The sequence below is a fragment of the Cervus elaphus genome, chromosome 20 (genome assembly GCF_910594005.1).
Source record: "Cervus elaphus chromosome 20, mCerEla1.1, whole genome shotgun sequence".
In the NCBI taxonomy this organism is placed as follows: Eukaryota; Metazoa; Chordata; class Mammalia; order Artiodactyla; family Cervidae; genus Cervus; species Cervus elaphus.
This window is the reverse complement of record NC_057834.1, coordinates 132,630,100-132,647,639: the sequence shown is the minus strand read 5'-3', so window position 1 is coordinate 132,647,639 and position 17,540 is coordinate 132,630,100. Positions and strand designations below refer to the sequence as shown.

Below are 17,540 nucleotides of genomic sequence, written 5' to 3'. Positions count from 1 at the left end.
TTCCCTTGTGGCTCAGCTGGTAAAGAATCTGCCTGCGATGTGGGAGACCTGGGTTCGATGCCTGGGTTGGGAAGATCCCCTGGAGAAGGGAAAGGCTGCCCACTCCAGTATTCTGGCCTGGAGAATGCCATGGACTGTATATAGTCCATGGGGTCGCAAACAGTCAGACACGACTCAGTGACTTTCACTTTCATCTGTCTGAGTGTGGGGAAAGGTGAGCCCTGGGTGCTGACCATTGGCCCTCCTCTCATCCACTTTGCCCGGTGTCCCAGGCCATGTTCGAGCTCATCACTTCTGAGGCCTCCTACTATAAAAGCCTGAACCTGCTGGTGTCCCATTTCATGGAGAACGAGAGGCTGAAGAAGATCCTGCACCCATCCGAGGCCCACATCCTCTTCTCCAACGTGCTGGACGTCATGGCCGTCAGCGAGCGGTAAGCCAGCGCCCCAGTCCTTGTGGGGCGCCTTACAGTCCCTCCTTCTCACCTGGGGTGCACCTGGGGTGCATGCCTGCTATACTGGCTTCTCTGCTTTGAATCTTTGGAGTTTTCTTTAATAAGCTATAACTAAATTGTTGTTGTTCAGTCGCTAAGTCACGTCTGACTCTTTGTGACCCCATGGTCTGCAGCACACCAGGCTTCTCTGTCTTTCACTATCTCCCAGAGTTTGCTCAAACTCCTGTCCATTGAGTCGATGATGCCATCCAACCATCTCATCCTCTGTCATCCCCCTTTCCCCCTGTCCTCAATCTTTCCCAGCATCAGGGTCTTTTCCAGTGAGGTAGCTCTTCACATCAGGTGGCAAAGCATTGGAGCTTCAGCTTCAGCATCAGTCCTTCCAGTGAATATTCAGGGTTGATTTTCTTTAAGATTGATTGGTGTGATCTCCTTGCTGTCCAAGGGACTCTCGAGCGTCTTCTCCAACACCGCAGTTCGAAAGTGTCCGTTCTTCGGTGCTCAGCCTTCCTTATGGTCCAGCTCTCACATGAAAAGATGAAAAGGCAAAAGATATACCTAAATACATAAACCCAAAGACTGCCCACCTCCCAGCAACAAGGCCGGTTGCGTCCCCCGGACAGAACTGCTGCCTGCAGGTCCCTCCATCAGTGCAGGTGCTCTGTCTGTCCTGCGCCTACACTGGACACAGGGGTGTCCAGGTGACATGCTCTTTATCCTGATGTCACAAGGCCCTGGCTTGGCGCCTGCAGGGTCCAAGATCCCCTGAGGGCAAGTCGGAGTGCAGTCCTGGAGTTACTTTCTCCTCTCCAGTTTTGTGGAAGTGGTGATTGGAACTGTGCTTGTATTTTGCCTCAAGAAGGATGGGATGTGCTTAAGTGGAGGAGGAATAGATATCTACTGACGGATCATCGCAAAGAAGAAAAGAGCTCCAGTCATTCTGTTAGGATGCTGCTGCTGCTGCTGCTAAGTCGCTTCAGTCATGTCCGACTCTGTGCGACCCCATAGACGGCAGCCCAGCAGGCTCCCCCGTCCCTGGGATTCTCCAGGCAAGAACACTGGAGTGGGTTGCCACTTCCTTCTCCAGTGCATGAAAAAGTGAAGTCGCTCAGTCGTGTCTGACTCTCAGCAATCCCATGGACTGCAGCCTACCAGACTCCTCCGTCCATGGGATTTTCTAGGCAAAAGCAGTGGAGTGGGTTTCCATAAGAGATCCATTTACCATTTGCACCTTATTCTGTGGAGGTTTGCAGCTAAAACTCAGCTTTTATCAGCGGGTCCGACCGCGCCTGTTCTGATGAGAAATAGCACTTGGGCAGCAGAGCCCCTGCTCCCCATGTGGCTCTCCGTGGACCCTCCTGAGTGGGTCCTCCTGCACACGGACAGCCCACCTTCCTGTTTGCAGCCCCCAGATCCTGTGGCAGTCCCCACCAGGTGGGCTTAGGGAGGGGAGAGCTTTCTGAGACCAGAGCGATCTTGGAGACCCCTTTGGCCTCTGCTGCTCCACCCCCATGCTGGGAGAGGGGTATCTACTTGTTTACAGATTTGTTTATATGTTATTATGGAAAATCCCAAACATGCAGAAGTAGAGACAGCAGAACAAGCCCACGTTTCAGCATCTCGGTTCTTCCACGGCCCCATCCACCCCCTCCGCCGCCACCCACGGGAGGATTCCAAAGTGAATTCCCATCGTCATCTCACTTCATAAACACATCAGTACGCAGGTACAGAGGAGGTCTCTTTAGCAAATGTTCCAAATGTTATCATTTACCAGGAAACCTGAACAAGTAATTCCTTGATGTGATAGAACACGCCCGCTCGCGGGGACGCCCTCCTGTGGTGTTGGTTTGGTGAAGACGGGTCCTCAATCTCCCCCCCACCCCTAACCCAGACGCTGCCCCCCAGGTTCCTCTTGGAGCTGGAGCGCCGGATGGAGGAAAACATCGTTATCTCGGATGTGTGTGACATCGTGTACCACTACGCCGCTGACCACTTCTCCGTCTACATCACCTACGTCAGCAACCAGACCTACCAGGAGAGGACCTACAAGCAGCTGCTGTGAGTGTGGCCGGGGGGCGGGGTCATCGCAGAGGCGCGGCCCGGGCAGCCCCCTCCTCTGACACTGACCCTGAGCTGTGGTCCCTGGACCTCTGCTTTCCCGGGATGGCATCCAAGCCTGGCACGTGCTGGGGCTTTTGGTGCCACCGGGGAAATGCTGGCCCCGGACCATCGGCCAGGGTGCCCATTGAACCTGTGTCCAGACGGCCACTCAGGGCTCTGGGAGGTTTAGAAAAGGGAGCTTGAGGCCAAGAGGACAACTCAAGGCCCAAGAGTGGTTTGAATCAGAGACAAAGGCAAGGACTGGGGGAGAGAGTCTTTTTGGTGATTCTCCAGCATCTGGATTGCGTGTGTGCTCCATCATGTCCGACTCTTTGTGACCCTATGGACTGTAGCCCGCCAGGCTCCTCTGTCCATGGGATTCTCCGGGCCAGTGTACTGGAGTGGGTTGCCATGCCCTTCTGCAGGGGATCTTCCCGACCCAGGGATCAAACCAGCGTCTCCTGCATTGGTAGATGGATTCTGTATCACTGCACCACCGGGGAAGCCCGCTCCAGCCAAAGCCATTGAATTTTACTAATCTGCCCACTTTGTAAACTTCCTTGGGATTTCCGTTGATGAGAGAAGTTTTTCATCAACTTGCCTCTTTTGAGTTCTTCACTATTCTGTGCCATGTTTCAACCACAGCTTAACGGATGATATGTTCTTAGCACACTCAACAGGCACCTTAGGACTCTCCGGGTGGTGGCTCTGGACTTTATGCTTCACTGGGCGTTTCCATCAGTGCAGTTCACCGGGGGTGTTTTAAAGGTTGAGCCCTCAGGGATTTAGGTGTTTGACATTTGGGGTTTGCAGGGGGATATGAGGGAATCTGGATGCCAGTTTTGAGGACAAGCATTGAGAAGACAGTCACACAGGAAGTGAGGACTCTGGATACTGCTGTGCCCCGGGGTCCACTGGTGTGGCCCGTGAGAGCAGACTCTCTGGGCTGACTGCCATGTCCCTGGTGACGGGCAGTCCCGGGCCTGCATCTGCCCTCCAGCTGTGGTTTCCACTGCCCAACCCGTCTGCAGAAGAGACGTCCCCGCCGGGCTGGAGCAGCCCAGGTTCTCCATGCAGCCATCTCCAGCCTGCTGCCTGCTCCTGTCACTACGTGGGTTTACCTTGCCACCGTTTCCTGCTGGGGAAATCGTCGAATTATGCATCTGATTCATACTCTCGGCCATGCGAGGAATTCTTGCCTTCCCACACAACAACATATTTTGCTAAGTTTTCATGGGCTGGGCATGTGAAGTCACTATTGTTATTTGACTCGTACATGAACAGTTTGCTTTGCAGAGAAAAAAAAAGAGAGGGAATGGATGCATGGACACATTCTCTGTGCCCGTGGGCTGTCTGGTTCCTATGAGGCTGTGCATGGGGAGGAAGCCTGTCCAACTCACGCCTCCTACAAGCCAGAGAGGGCTTCCCAGGTGGTGCTAGTGGTAAAGAACCCGCCTGCCAATGCAGGAGACATAAGAGATGCGGGTTCCATCACTGGGTGGGGAAGACCCCCTGGAGGAGGGCATGGCGGCCCACTCCGGTATCCTTGCCTGGAGAATCCCCATGGACAGAGGAGCCTGGCGGGCTGCCGTCCATGGGTTCGCATAGAGCTGGACACGAGTGAGGCAGCTGAGCACGCACGCCCGAGCCCGACGCTCTCATCCGTGTGCCCAGCCAGGAGAAGGCAGCCTTCCGGGAGCTGGTCGCGCAGCTGGAGTTGGACCCCAAGTGCAGGGGGCTGCCCCTCTCCTCCTTCCTCATCCTGCCTTTCCAGAGGATCACGCGCCTCAAGCTGTTGGTACAGGTACCCGACTCTCTCCCCCTGCCCACCCCCCACTCACGCTTCAGCTACTGCCCGTTTCCTTGGGTCAGCCCAGGTCTCTGCTGGCTTTCTGAGAAGTCCGTGTGCTCCACAGATCCTAATTAAGCTCCTACTGTGTGCCAGGCAGTGGGAGACTCGGCCCCTGCTGCCAGAGAGCCAGATCCTGGTGAGGAGAGACACAGCCAGGAAGTGGTCATGGCTGAGGACGGCGAAATGGGGTGACACGATGGGGTGACGGCCTGGCCCTCTTCCAGGTTGCGGGTCGGGAAGGGCTCTCAGATGAGTGACATTTAAGCGAAGACTTGACTGACAGGGCGGAGCCATTCATCTGACAGGGAACTGCTTTCAGGCAGAGGTCCTGGGGCAGCAAGGTCCACAGAAGGGTCAGCCAGCCATGAGCTGGGGAACGTGATGGGCGTGAGTGTGGAGATGTGGGCAGAGGCTGGACAGGGGCCTGCGGGGCCAGCTGAGGCATTGGGTTCTATCCCCTGTGATGATGGGGGGTCACTGCTTTTAGTGGACTTTGGTTAAGAGCTCAAAGCAGCTGCCATGTGGAGAGTGCCAGGCAGGAGGGCAAGGGTAGAAGTGGGAGCAAAAGTTCAGGAGTGATTCGAGAAAGAAAGGTGGGTTGGCAGGCATCGGTGTGGAGCATCCTGGAGGGACATCAGTGAATTGAGCCCTGCACTTGCTACCGTGGAGAAAGAAGGGAGGAGAATCTTTGGTTTGAGCAGCTGGAGTGATAATGCTGTTTCCCGAGGTGGGGAAGGCACGGTTTGGTGTTGGACCATTGGGAGGACTTTGAGCTGTTGAACATCCAAGTTTAGAATCAAGGGGAGAAGTCAGGGTGGGCGCTCTTGGCACCCAGGTGGCATTTAAACCAGGTTTCAGCCCGGTGAGAAAAGGTGGACTTGAGTCACACTGTCCGCTGGGAGATGGATTTGCGAGTCGGGATGGCTAAAGGCGGGGTTTGCTGAGCCCCACCCCTTGGTACGGGAGGAGAGGTGACCACACAGAACGGGTTGGGCCTGCAGCTGAGGGAGGTCCAGGGGTGGATCTGGTCTGGAGCTCAGGAGAGAGAGAAAAGGGTGCCCATCACCCTGGTGTCCAGCTGGTGGGGATGATCCTCCGCCGTGTGGGGTGGCTGGAGATGTTTGTCCTGTAGCCGCCACGTTGGGGCAGCCTAGATGGGGCAGAAGGGAGGTGGACATTGCTGAGACAGGCCCAACCCTCCTATGGGACAAGAGCAGATCCAAACTACAGGCACGAGAAGACCTGGGAGACAGGAACCTCATAAAATATGGAGAGAAATGCAAAAATTGTCATTTGTAGGCTAAATCCCCGAAAACCCAACTATTGGAAAAAAGACTTTTTTTTTTTTTTCAATACAACCGGAGTGAACAAAACCTCCGGATCATTGCTACTTGGCTTCAAATGACAGGCCCGCTGTTGCTGCTGCAAACATTGAGCTTGATTCAGGACAGGCAACCCTGGGTGACCCCCCCTGGGCTGCTGGTCCTGCCTTCCTGCCTCCCCGCTGCCACATGGTCAGTCCCTCTGCTTTGGTCTCTGCTATAGGGAGATTGGGGCTCTGGCGTGGCCCTCGTAGTTAGTCCTGGGGGGAGACCGTGACTCACCTTAGAGCCAGGCAAGGCTTGTGTGCAATGCGGGGCCCCCGGGTCGGTGGAAGGTTCTCCCGCCCCATGTCCGCACTCTTCATGGGGGGTGTCACAGCCACGTGAGGCTGTTGAGACCAGCAGGGAGGCCGCCACGCAGAGGGGTCGGGGAGTGGAGGAACGGCCATCCACGATGAAACTAAGTGCGGACTCTCCCTGTGTCCAGAACATCCTGAAGAGGGTGGAGGAAAGGTCTGAGCGCGAAGGCACCGCCTTGGACGCCCACAAGGAACTGGAGCTGGTGAGTCGCGCTTCCTTTTTCCACCTTTCCCAGTAAACTGTCTTCTCTGGACCCATCTCCCCGTCCTGCTCCCTCCTGTCTTGGTATTGTCTCTGGACGATGCAAGTTCACTTTCACATTTGCTCTGACAGTTCAGAAAAGTCACTGGCTCCAAAAATTAAGTCAGGTGGGGCCTGCACAGGCAGAGGGCTTCCTTCTCACCCCAGGCTGCCACCATGTGGGGTGGACCAGGCCCCCAGTGGGCGCCCTTTATCCACTGACATGTTTGTGGACCCCTCCCGCCAACCCCACACAGCTGCCATCATCACGGCCCTCAGAGGCCCCGCGTTCATCCTTGCCCATTTCCAATGTCAAACGCTCCGGCTTTTCCCTCCCCGCCCACGTTCTGAGGACAGTGCTGGCTCTTCTTAGGCCCTGGTGCAGCTCTGCCCCAGGCTTCCTACTGCAGTCCCCTCCATCCCACCTCTCCCCTTCCCACCTCTCTCCCAGCTCTCAGCTATAGAGCTGCAGGAGATGCGCCCGCCCCGCCAAGCTTGGGCTCTTACTGCCCCAGAGTGGAGAGAAGCCATCTCTGCTCTTCATCCTCAGACAGAAGAGCTCCCTCCTGGATGTTGTCAGCAGAGCAGACGCTGGGCGGGAGGGGTTGGTGGACGTTCAAGGATTTGTCTTAAAATGTTTGTCTTAAAGCACCATCACGTGTGTTTGGTTCTGGGTGTCCGCTGGAGCTGCGAGCCCACTCTTGGCATCTGTGCAGGGGGCCACTCTGTCATGCTGTGACCCTGTAACAGGGCCTGGTGTGGAGAATTCCTTTCCACTTAGTGTACCAGCAGCAGCAGCTTAATAAAAAGACTAGCCTCCATGGCTGCCAGGTGGTGGTTCTGAGCCACTTCTGAAAGGTTGTTGCTGAGCCATGAAAGACGCCGGGATTCTTGGCCTCCGGAGGAGATGAATTGTCTGGGGCCAGTGACGAGGCTTGATCACTCAGAGCTTTTTGTGTGATAAAGTTTTATTAAAGTATAAAAGAGATAGACAAAGCTTCTGACATAGACATCAGAAGGGAGCAGAAAGAGTGCCCCCCTGCTAGTTTTTAGCAAACTGTTTTATGTCTGTTCAGTTCAGTTCAGTCACTCCATCATGTCCCAACTCTGTGCAACACGCTGGGCCTCCCTGTCCATCACCAACTCCTGGAGTTTACTCAAACTCATGTCCTTCGAGTCGGTGATGCCATCCAACCATCTCATCCTCCATTGTCCCCTTTTCCTCCCACTTTCAATCTTTCCCAGCATCAGGGTCTTTTCAAATGAATCGGCTCTTCTCATCAGATGGCCAAAGTATTGGAGTTTCAGCTTCAGCATCAGTCCTTCCAATGAATATTCAGGACTTTGTCTGAAGGCTGAGGCAGTTTCACCAGGCCCCTCTCCCACAATACGCATTTTTGAGATGGGATGGAATGAGGCCATAAAACAATTGATATGAATACTGGTTTATTGAGCCATTATCAGACCAAGGTTTGAGAAAAGAAAAAAAAGTTAGTCTTAGGTGGAACCATTTTGAATAAAGGCAAATTCCAAAGCAAATACATAGTTTCATTACCATAGCTTAAGAAAAACGTTTCCACAAGAAAACCACATTGGTTAGCTCAAAGTTTGAGAGAAGTTAAGTTCAGGTGGAACCAGGTGTCGTCATGGCAACCCAGAACTTTTAGGAGAAAGCTCCTTTTAATTTTGTATAGAGGAGGAAAAAAATCTGAGACTTGTAGCTTTGTTTCCTCCTGCCACTTAAGGGAGAGATAGAAAAATGTCTGACACTTACAGCCTGTCCTCCGTTTGGAGACCGCTGGCCTGCCTGCCTGTTGCTGTCTCACTTTGAGCCACGAGGACTTTGTAACTGAATGCAGTTATTTCTCCCCAGGTCTCTCCTCGTGTCATTCACTCCAGGCCAGGTAGCCACTAAATCCCTCTGGCAACTGTACCCTTTGAGTACTGGGGAAAATGGCACTCCCCTGCCAGCCTAGTTGGGGAAAGGCTGGCGCCCTGACCGGGCTGGTCAGGGAGGGTCAGTGACCCTCCAGCCTGGCTGCCTCTCCCAGGGTCCTCTGCCACGCCTGGAACACACGCACCCGGTCAGCTGGGGGCTTCCTCCCAGCTCCCAGTGGGCCCCAAGAGGTCTTGGGGTACCAGCAAGTGTGTTCTGTTTTCAAGTTGTTTTCTGCTTTCCCCTCCCTTTTTTATTTTTCCTTGTAATGTAATGCTTCTCATTATTTACATATTTTTTTATAAAGGTGGGTTGTTTTCCCCCTAATGTATAAAATGGTGCTGAATACAGATTCACAAATTGTTGACAAGCAGAAAGGTGGCAAAGATCCACAGTTCTCCCACACCCCACTGCCAACATGCTGGAGCCCACCCTTCCAGACAGACGCCTGCACACCCAGTGGTATTCCCTGCAGGAGGGGCTTGTGGTTTATAAGCCGGCTTTGCCCTCCATTTCAGTGAACGGTGAACGTGGGCGTCCTGGTGGCTCAGCGGTAAAGAATCCGTCAGCCAATGAAAGAGACCCTGGTTCGATCCCTGGGTCGGGAAGATCCCCTGGAGAAGGGAATGGCTACCCACCCCAGTATTCTTGCCTGGAGAATCCCATGGACAGAGGAGCCTGCTGGGCTACAGTCCTTGCAGTCGCAAAGACTCGGACACAAGTGACTAACATATTCTCTCAGTGTGTGTAAAATTAGTGCATTTTTTTCTTGACTTCAGAGTACAGGGTTATGTGGATTTACAAGCACTAATCAATCCCAGTTGCCCCGCTGGTGGACATTTAGGTTGAGGACAGCTTTCCTCGTTCCAAACACCACTGCAGGGGGTACGCCACACACGCACCTCTGGGCACCATCTTCCTTCCCACGTGCTGAGTGCCAGGCCCTGTTCTCAACACCCGTGATCCTGAGAGGATATCATGTCCTTGGAACAAGGTCACAGAAAATCTGCTTTCATTCGGCCTCTTGGTACCTGGGTCGCCTCCCAGGAAGCTTGGGGGGAACCTGTGTTCCCTTCACATGTGACAGGGCCCAAATCCCAGGCCTCCGGCATTTCCAGGCTGACAGATGAGAAAGGACGTCTTGCTGAAAACCATTCCCTTAGATGATGCAAGGGGTCGGCGCTGCTTTCTGTGTTCCCTGGAGTCTGCGTCCCGGTAGGGACAGGGCCCCAGCTTTCTCCACTGGAGCTGAGACCCCACTGAGACTGGCCAGTCAGTGTCTCAGCTGCGGCCTCAGTGCCTGAAGGATGTGGCCAGAGACCGCCGGCTGCCAGGGGTGCCTGACGTGTCCGCCTTCCTGTTCCAGGTGGTGAAAGCGTGCAACGAGGGTGTCAGGAAGATGAGCCGCACGGAGCAGATGATCAGCATCCAGAAGAAGATGGAGTTCAAGATCAAGGTCAGCCACGCGTCCCCAGCCCCGCCCGCCGGCCTGGAGCGCGGGCCACTGGCCAGGCCCGCTGAACGGCCACCCTTGGGTCTCAGCACGGTGCCACCCCCGCCGAGGCCCTCCCTGACGCCCCAGCGGAGGGCCCTCCCCTGCCCCCAGTCTCCAGGCCGTCACCTTGGCCTAGACTGTTTTCTTGCGGGGCAGTGCAGGGACCCGGAAGCGGCCTGCTCTCATTTATAGGCTGCGTGACCTTGAACAGTCAGCTTGCAGGAAGAACATGACATGAACCAGTCCAGGGATTGTTAAACCTGGGCAATTTGAACATCTGATGGAAATTACCGACCTTCTTCCCCAACTTTGTGTAAAGCTTCAGGCATCAGTGACCCTAAGGGCCCCCAGGGTTTCTGGGGATGTGGGCACAAGGGCACAGTGCCCGCCGAAGGTCTGTGAGGTCACACTGGTTCTTTGGGCACCGAGCCTCAGTTGAAGATGCAGACCTCGGGGTAGTGGGGAGGCCTCTCGTAGCTCCACTTGCTAGCCGAGTGCTGGGTGCTGAGTAACCGGCCCTGAGCCGTGGAGCGGGGGAGTGCAGGCCTGGCCTCCTTGCCCTGGGGGACCCAGTTCTCCCCTCTCCCCTGGGAACCTGAACCCTCCTCTGATTGTGCATCACGCAGGCTGAGCCTGGTGAGGGATGACAGCACACACGGGCATCCACATGTACACACACACCCCCGTGAGTGCAGACGCATACAGGACACTCGGACACACTTGGACATGAGCATGTACGCACAGACGCACACGAGGACACACAAACAATAGACAGATACACACCTGCCCACTCAGGCACACACACACCCCCTTCCTGCGTGCGCCCAGCACCCGCCCGTCCCTCCCACCAGTGCCCCGTGTCCTGGGCCCAGCGCGGTCCCCGACACCCATTACCATGGTTACCACCCCAGTAGGGGGTACCAGGGGAGCCAGGGCAGGGTGCAGAGGGCACAGACGTCCTGACACGGGCGCCCCCCTGCCCCCCAGTCGGTGCCCATCATCTCGCACTCCCGCTGGCTGCTGAAGCAGGGCGAGCTGCAGCAGATGTCTGGCCCCAAGACCTCGCGGACCCTGCGGACCAAGAAACTCTTCCGGGAGATTTACCTCTTTCTCTTCAACGACCTGCTGGTCATCTGCCGGCAGATTCCGGGGTGAGCGGCAGGCGGGAGGGGCGGGGAGTCACCGGGGCCTGAGGGCAATGCCGTGGGCCTCTGGGCAAGTTTATTTAAACCCCTGCCCTCGTGCCGACTAGGGGCGGTTCTCCTAAGTATGTGGGGGTGCAGCTCAGTGCCTGCCGCCCGGGGTGTGCCCAGCCGCTCCCGTGTCAGGGGTGCGGACCCTTGTCCACTGTCCACACCACGGGTGGGGGGGGGACTAGGGGTGAGGGGGACAGGCGTTCAGGTGGGGGGCTTCCGGAAGTAGGTGAGGAACAGCTGCAGCGGGGCCAGTCCCGCTGGCCAGGGTTGCAGTGGAAGGTCTCCTGGTAATCCGAGCATCCTGGGGACCAACACGCCCCTCCTGCCACCTGGGTCCCCAGAGACAAGTACCAGGTGTTTGACTCGGCCCCGCGGGGCCTGCTGCGAGTGGAGGAGCTGGAGGACCAGGGCCAGACACTGGCCAACGTCTTCATCCTGCGGCTGCTCGAGAACTCGGACGACCGGGAGGCCACCTACATGCTGAAGGCGTCCTCTCAGTGAGTGCCCAGGGCTGCCGACCCCTTCCCCGGGCTCTCTGCCCGCCCAGCTCCCGTGTTTCCTCCCCCAGGCCATGTCCAGAGGGTTTCCATCCCGTGTTAGTGTCGGGGTGGGGGGTGAGCGCGTTGCTGTCTGTGTCTGTGTGTGTGTCTGTGTTTCAGTGAGTGTTCCCTTGGGCCTCAGACTCTGATGAGCTGTTGTAGAGCCCTTGGGCCAGGCCAACCAGTGAACCGCCGCTGCTGGGCAGCCTCGGGCCCACCTGTCACCCCTGAGCGGCCAGGCCGTCTCCCCTGCACCCCCAGGGCTCTGAGAGGGACGGCCAGGTCCACGCGGGGCGATTCTCTGTGAGCCCCGGAGCTGGGACGCCCAGCGCCCAGTGCCCTGCAGCCCGGAACTCACAGGTGTCACCCAGCACATCCAGCCCAGTTCCGACTGCCTCGGGGGGACGGGGAGGCATCAGCCTGTCCGAGTCCACAATTGTGGCTCAGGGCAGCCGGCCACCCAGGGCTCACCTCTGGGTGGATGTTGGGGTGTCGTGGGCTCACCCTCACCCACTGACTTGAAAGATGCCCCAGGGAGGTTCTGCAGAGCTCCACCTGGCCCGCTCCCCGCTGCCCTGCCGGGGCCCAGTGCCAAGCTCGGGACCCCGGGGCCAGCCTGCCGGGTGCCTGGCACCGCGGTTCCCCTCGGGTGGGCGCTGATGCTCTGTGGTGGCAGCATCTGCACTCTTCCTGACCCAGGAGCGAGATGAAGCGCTGGATGACCTCGCTGGCCCCCAACCGAAGAACCAAGTTTGTTTCCTTCACATCCCGGCTGCTCGGTAAGCGGCGCACTGGGGAGGGGGCGCCCGCCAGGTGGGACAGGTGACGGTCAGGGAGGACCCTGCAGGTCAGCCTTGGACAGGGGCCTCTGCACTCCTCCTAAAAGGCCTGTGAGGCTGCTGAAAGTCTTCTTCGACTGCCTGGAGGTCCTTCACACCCCGATGCACGCTTGGTACCCCACGGAGGAGGACATGGTGTGCCTGAGCTTTGCAAACGTTTCCACGGTTAATGAAGACATAAAAGTCACTAGGTCTTAAGTGACCAGTGCTGCAAGGAAACCAGAAGGGATTTGGGCCCAGGAGGCAAACGCCAGTGTTCTCTGGGGCGGCCAGTCATCTGAAAACCTTCCAAAATAGGAAAGGGCTCAAGCACCATCCTGACCACACTCACCGAGTCCTGGGTGTCCCCAGGCCGCTCCCAGGGCCCAGCCCAGGACCGAGGAGCCTCCTTCAAAGTCTAAGAGCCCCCCACAGCCTGTTTATCCCTGCACCCCAGATGACTTGTTCAGAACTCCCGGCTGTTTTGATGTCCTTTTCTTTGGAGCCACGCCCACCCCTCCCTCCAATGAGCCCTTTTCCAGAGGCTGCCTGCGGTCCGCCCTGTCTCCTGGATAGGGTGGGATGGGGGTGGGGGGCGGGGCTGGGTTCTGCGGGTGCCCGGCCAGGGCGGGTACCACGTGATGAAGACGGACCACCTCCTCCTCCCTTCAGACTGCCCCCAGGTCCAGTGTGTGCATCCCTACGTGGCCCAGCAGCCAGATGAGCTGACTCTGGAGCTGGCCGACATCCTCAACATCCTGGACAAGACAGAGGACGGTGAGGCCCGGGGCTGGTGCCTTTGCCCGCGGGGCTTCCTGCGCCCACCCATGGGGCTCTGCTGGGGGGAGGGGGTGCCTCTCCCTGTGTGGCTCCCCACGCCCACCCCATGCCCAGCGGTCCCCTTCCCCTCATCCGGCCCTGGCATCAGCCTCCCCATCACGGTAGGAGGAGGGATGAAGACCAGGAACACCCCGACCCACACCTGTATTTGCAGCAAGCTTCCAGATGAGCCTGTGAACACCAGGCTTGTGGCCCCACGTGGGCCATGAAGCCACCCCCTGGGGCTCCTGCCCACTCCTGCTGTTGATACCAGCGCCAGAGGTTGGCTCCCCTCTCCTGGAAAATGGATCCCTTATTTCTACATCAATTGTTCCTAATCTAAATCCCCAAAGTGCACAAAGCGTCTCTCCCCACCCCAGTTCCTCCCCTTTTTTGAGATCCTGGCTGCAAGGTCTCAGGCTGGTGACCTCCGGGGAAGACCATGTCCACCACCACAAATCCTAGGGGCTCACCCAGCACTGCATGGGCTGTGGTTCCTGCCCTCTCCCCCCGCCCAGAATAGTAACAGCCTGACACCCCTCCCAGTGGCCTGCAGAAGACGTGCCCCTGCCCCTCCGACCCCAGGCCTCAGCCCCGCCCAAGGACCTGCCAGCAGGACCTGCAGTTTAGGCCACAGCCCCCCACCCGCCCCCCGCAGGGACACCGTGATGTGGGGGTGGGGTGGAGTAGAGAGTCAGGGCACCTGGCCGGTTGGTGATCTGGCCGCCCTCAGCTCTCAGGAGCCTGAGGCTCAGGGAAGGGCTGCCCAACAAGAGGGTGAGGGTGGCATCCTGGGCCAGCTGCCATCCCACCAGCCCCTTGATGCCTCTCGCTTTTGGGGGTGGCGCCTGGGGTTTCCTGGCCACAGGTGAGGCAGCCTGAGATTGCTGAGGGCTTGGGAATGGGTCCCAGAGTCAATGCGTGTGGGACCCTCAATGGCATAGGGTGTGGCCTGCTCCTCCGCCTCCCTGGGCACAGGCGCCGTGCCCCCCAGGAGGGCAAGCTTCTGGGGGTACCCCCGGCCTGAGCCTTTCCATCAGCGGGCGTGAGGGCAGGGAGCCCCTGGGAAGGCCAGCCGGACTTCGCAGTCTCCCTTCCGCCTGCTCCCCATGCACCAGAGGGAGGCCCAGCCCGAGCCACTTGGAGAGAGTTTGTGACCCTCCGTCTCCCATCCCTCCTAGGCTGGATCTTCGGCGAGCGTCTGCATGACCAGGAGCGAGGCTGGTTCCCCAGCAACATGACTGAGGAGATCTTGAACCCCAAGATCCGGTCCCAGAACCTCAAGGAGTGTTTCCGTGTCCACAAGATGGACGACCCTCAGCGCAGCCAGAATAAGGACCGTAGGAAGCTGGGCAGCCGGAATCGGCAATGACCCCTGACTGCCCCCACACCCCCCACCCGGTGGAGGGATGTAGGCAGGAAGGAGCGAGGCCTGGCAGGCAGACCCCACTGGACAGTGGAAGGGGCTCTGGGGGAAGGCCCCGCCTCCCCAGGCAGCAGGGTGTGACCTGACCTGGGTGGGGGTGGTCTTTGCCGGAGTCACCCCACCCCCTCCCTGCCACGCGGTTTGTGCTCATGTGTCCTGTCCCCTCGCTCACCCACTGGAGAGAGGGTGCCCACATCTCTCTGCTGCATTTGTAGATGAGAAAGTGTACTTTAAGCAGTATTACACCCCCTCTTCTTCTGTCTCTTGGAGGGCAGATGATGGGCAGGCTCCAGGGCCCGCCCCTGGTACTGAGAGGCCCCAGACCCCAGGGCGCCCTGGGCCCAGGGCAAGTGCAAAGGTGATGGTGTCATGACTTCCTGCACGTGTCCTCTCCCCCCGGAAGCTGTTAGACTTGGCCAGGCGCACATGTGGACCACCCTGGCCTGACGCGCTTGATGAGCGGCCCTTGGTCTTCGATTCAGAGGACCAGGAGACCATCCGTCCGCCTCTGTCCGCCTCTGCCCCTGAGCCTCCACCCACCTCTGGCTGCACGGCTGGCCTCTGCCTCATGGCAGGCCTGCCAGAGCTTGGCTGAGGGCCCACGCCACCTTTGGCCCCCTGACCGGCTGGAGGTAACTTGTTACCTGCCCCTTCAGGAGCCCGGGTGTCACAAAGGAATGACTTGGCCACTGCATCGTGTACGGGTTATGGTTCCGAGAAAAGCAAATATCATTTTTGGCTGCATTAAAAGAAGCATCATGTATAAAATAAAAGAGAGGAAGGTCTCCTTGTTTTATTTCCCTGGTGCACACAGGAATGCCGTGTTTGGGTCTGGGCAGGGACAGAAGAGCCCCCTTCGAGGCCGTGGAGGCAGCCTGTCCCAGGAGACGGCTGAGGAGGCTTCCCGTGGAGGAGGAAGCAGCCAGGATGGGGCCTCAGGATGGAAGTGGATCTGGACCTCCACTTGTGAGGGACTCCACAAACAGAAAAAGGTGTCTGAGGCGATGGGGGATACCCTCTTGCAGTGAGAGTGAGAAGGCAGGGTTGGAAGACCACTGTGGGACAGAGGTGTGTGTGGGGTGCGGTGGTCCCCTAGGGGATCCGACCACCAGGCTTGAGACTTCAGTTTCCAATCCAGCCAGCCACTGGCCCAGGGCACTTCTTCCCAACTTCAGAGGCGGTAGCCAGTTACCTGGAGGTTGCAGTGGGTCCTCGGAGCCACGCCCCTTCCCTGGTGGAGGGGGGTGCCCCTGGAAACCAACCCTGCCCAGCCCTGCCTGGGGCCGTGCCCTCCTTGTCAGGACGCTGATCAGAAGCCCAGGATTTAGATGGAGCATCTTCCCCAAAGTCACAATATAGTTGGGATTCTTGGGACCTCAGACCCTTTGAGAACCGGATGAATCCCTGGAAGATTCAGACCCGTGCCACCTGCTGGTCCAACTGGGGAGGGACCCCCGGATCCCAGTGAGGGGCTGATACTCTTGGCACTTCCTTGCTGCAACCCCAGCAGGGGCAAGGGGCCTACCTGCACCTGAGTTTCCCAGGAGTTGGGGAAAGGGGAGAGGGGCCATTTCTGAGCTGCATGCTGCTCTTGGGGGTGGGGGTGGGGGGCAGGTCGTTGGTCCTGGTCTTTATCCAGCTTTTGTTTTTGGAGCTGGGAGACGGCATAGTGACTTGTGTCATCTACTCTAACGAGGCTTTGGCTACTGGAGGTTACGTGTAATAATTTATAAACAGTTTCATGAAAACCAGTCAGCACCATAACAGTCTTTTATAGGCCGAAACTTTGAAGCCATGACGTGTCTTGGGGAGTGTGAATGGGTACCACGTGTGGTCATCTGGTGTATCCAAGTGGAGAACACTGATCTTAGCCAGAACAAGCGGGTCAGGGGCTCAGACAAACGAATGAGGTCAAGGTGGTTGCTAGAGATAATGGTGGGGGGAAAAAAAGGGAAGAAGGACAGCTCCCCTTTCCAGCGCTCACTCAAAAGAATCCTCCTGTGGACCAGGTGTTAAACCATCCCTGGGGTTTGCAGACAGCCCCTCTACCCCAGGCCTTAGGGTCCTCACTCCAAGACAGTTCTAGCTTCTTTCCTGCTGCATCCAGAGCAAGTAAGCCACTATTTCAAATCCCTCTCTAAATCACAAAGGTTAGCCTTCCTGGGAGGTATGGGAGACAGAGGGCCTACCCAGGGACCCAGTGCGGGGGCCAGGTTGGGAGACGGGGTGTTCGGTCTGGGTGGTTCCTCATGCTTCACCCAGCCCCTAGGATTTCAGGGCTGAAGGGACGAGGGTCGAGCTTGAAAGCCCTTTTTGTTTTCTAACAAACAGCCATCGCGCGTGGGCTTGCCTGCTGGGCCAGAGGCTGGGCCACTGTCAGCTGGAGCTCCACCCGGCCAGGCGTGGGAGGCCATCTGGGGCTTGGGTTGGGGAGCGGGGACCGGGGCCCACAGCACCCAGGCTTCACCGCGTGGCTCATTGGCTCCTGGGAGTCGAGGGGCCCCAGGGGTCCGGAGGGTGCGGGTCTGGGACTCAGACCCCACAGACGAGCGCCCCGGTCGGCTGCCGGAGTCAGAAGACTCCACCAACAAAATCACCGCCCTGTGGTTGGAAGCCGGGACGCCCGCGAGTCACGCCGACCCCGCTGGGACCCAGCGAGGCCGCGAGAAGCAGGGCGGTGGGCACGGGGCTGGCCTTCCCTCTCCAGCCCTGGGGGCCTCCCGCCGGTCCGCGCTCCCTCGCAGCGCTCTGGGGCCCGCGGAGGGGCCGGCGGGAGGCAGGCGGCAGGCAGTGCGGAGTGGGGACGAGCAGGGGCCCCGCAGACTCTGGCCAGAGCGCACCCCGACGGCCCCCGCACGCACCCGCGCTCCCGCGGGGGGCCCGGCGCACGGGCGCTCCCGCACGCGCCCCGCGAGCACAGCGACAGCCCCGCGCCCCCCACGCCCCCGCTCGCCGACACACTCACGCGCGGACATAAGGAGAC

At 58.3% G+C, this 17,540-nt stretch overlaps 1 protein-coding gene across 2 annotated transcripts in view; it reads left to right on the top strand.

Moving 5' to 3' along the window:
• The window catches only part of NGEF (neuronal guanine nucleotide exchange factor), a 120,157-nt gene extending 104,815 nt beyond the window's left edge, over positions 1-15,342 (top strand). For both annotated transcript variants that reach the window (XM_043877057.1, XM_043877058.1), the window contains 10 exons: positions 273-433; positions 2,360-2,512; positions 4,229-4,358; positions 6,216-6,290; positions 9,631-9,720; positions 10,747-10,910; positions 11,297-11,452; positions 12,194-12,273; positions 12,985-13,089; positions 14,313-15,342. In XM_043877057.1, the coding sequence (XP_043732992.1) occupies positions 273-433; positions 2,360-2,512; positions 4,229-4,358; positions 6,216-6,290; positions 9,631-9,720; positions 10,747-10,910; positions 11,297-11,452; positions 12,194-12,273; positions 12,985-13,089; positions 14,313-14,503 (1,305 nt within the window). In that variant the 3' untranslated portion in view covers positions 14,504-15,342. The remainder of the gene's footprint in view (positions 1-272; positions 434-2,359; positions 2,513-4,228; positions 4,359-6,215; positions 6,291-9,630; positions 9,721-10,746; positions 10,911-11,296; positions 11,453-12,193; positions 12,274-12,984; positions 13,090-14,312) is intronic.
• The last annotated feature ends 2,198 nt before the right edge of the window (positions 15,343-17,540 follow it).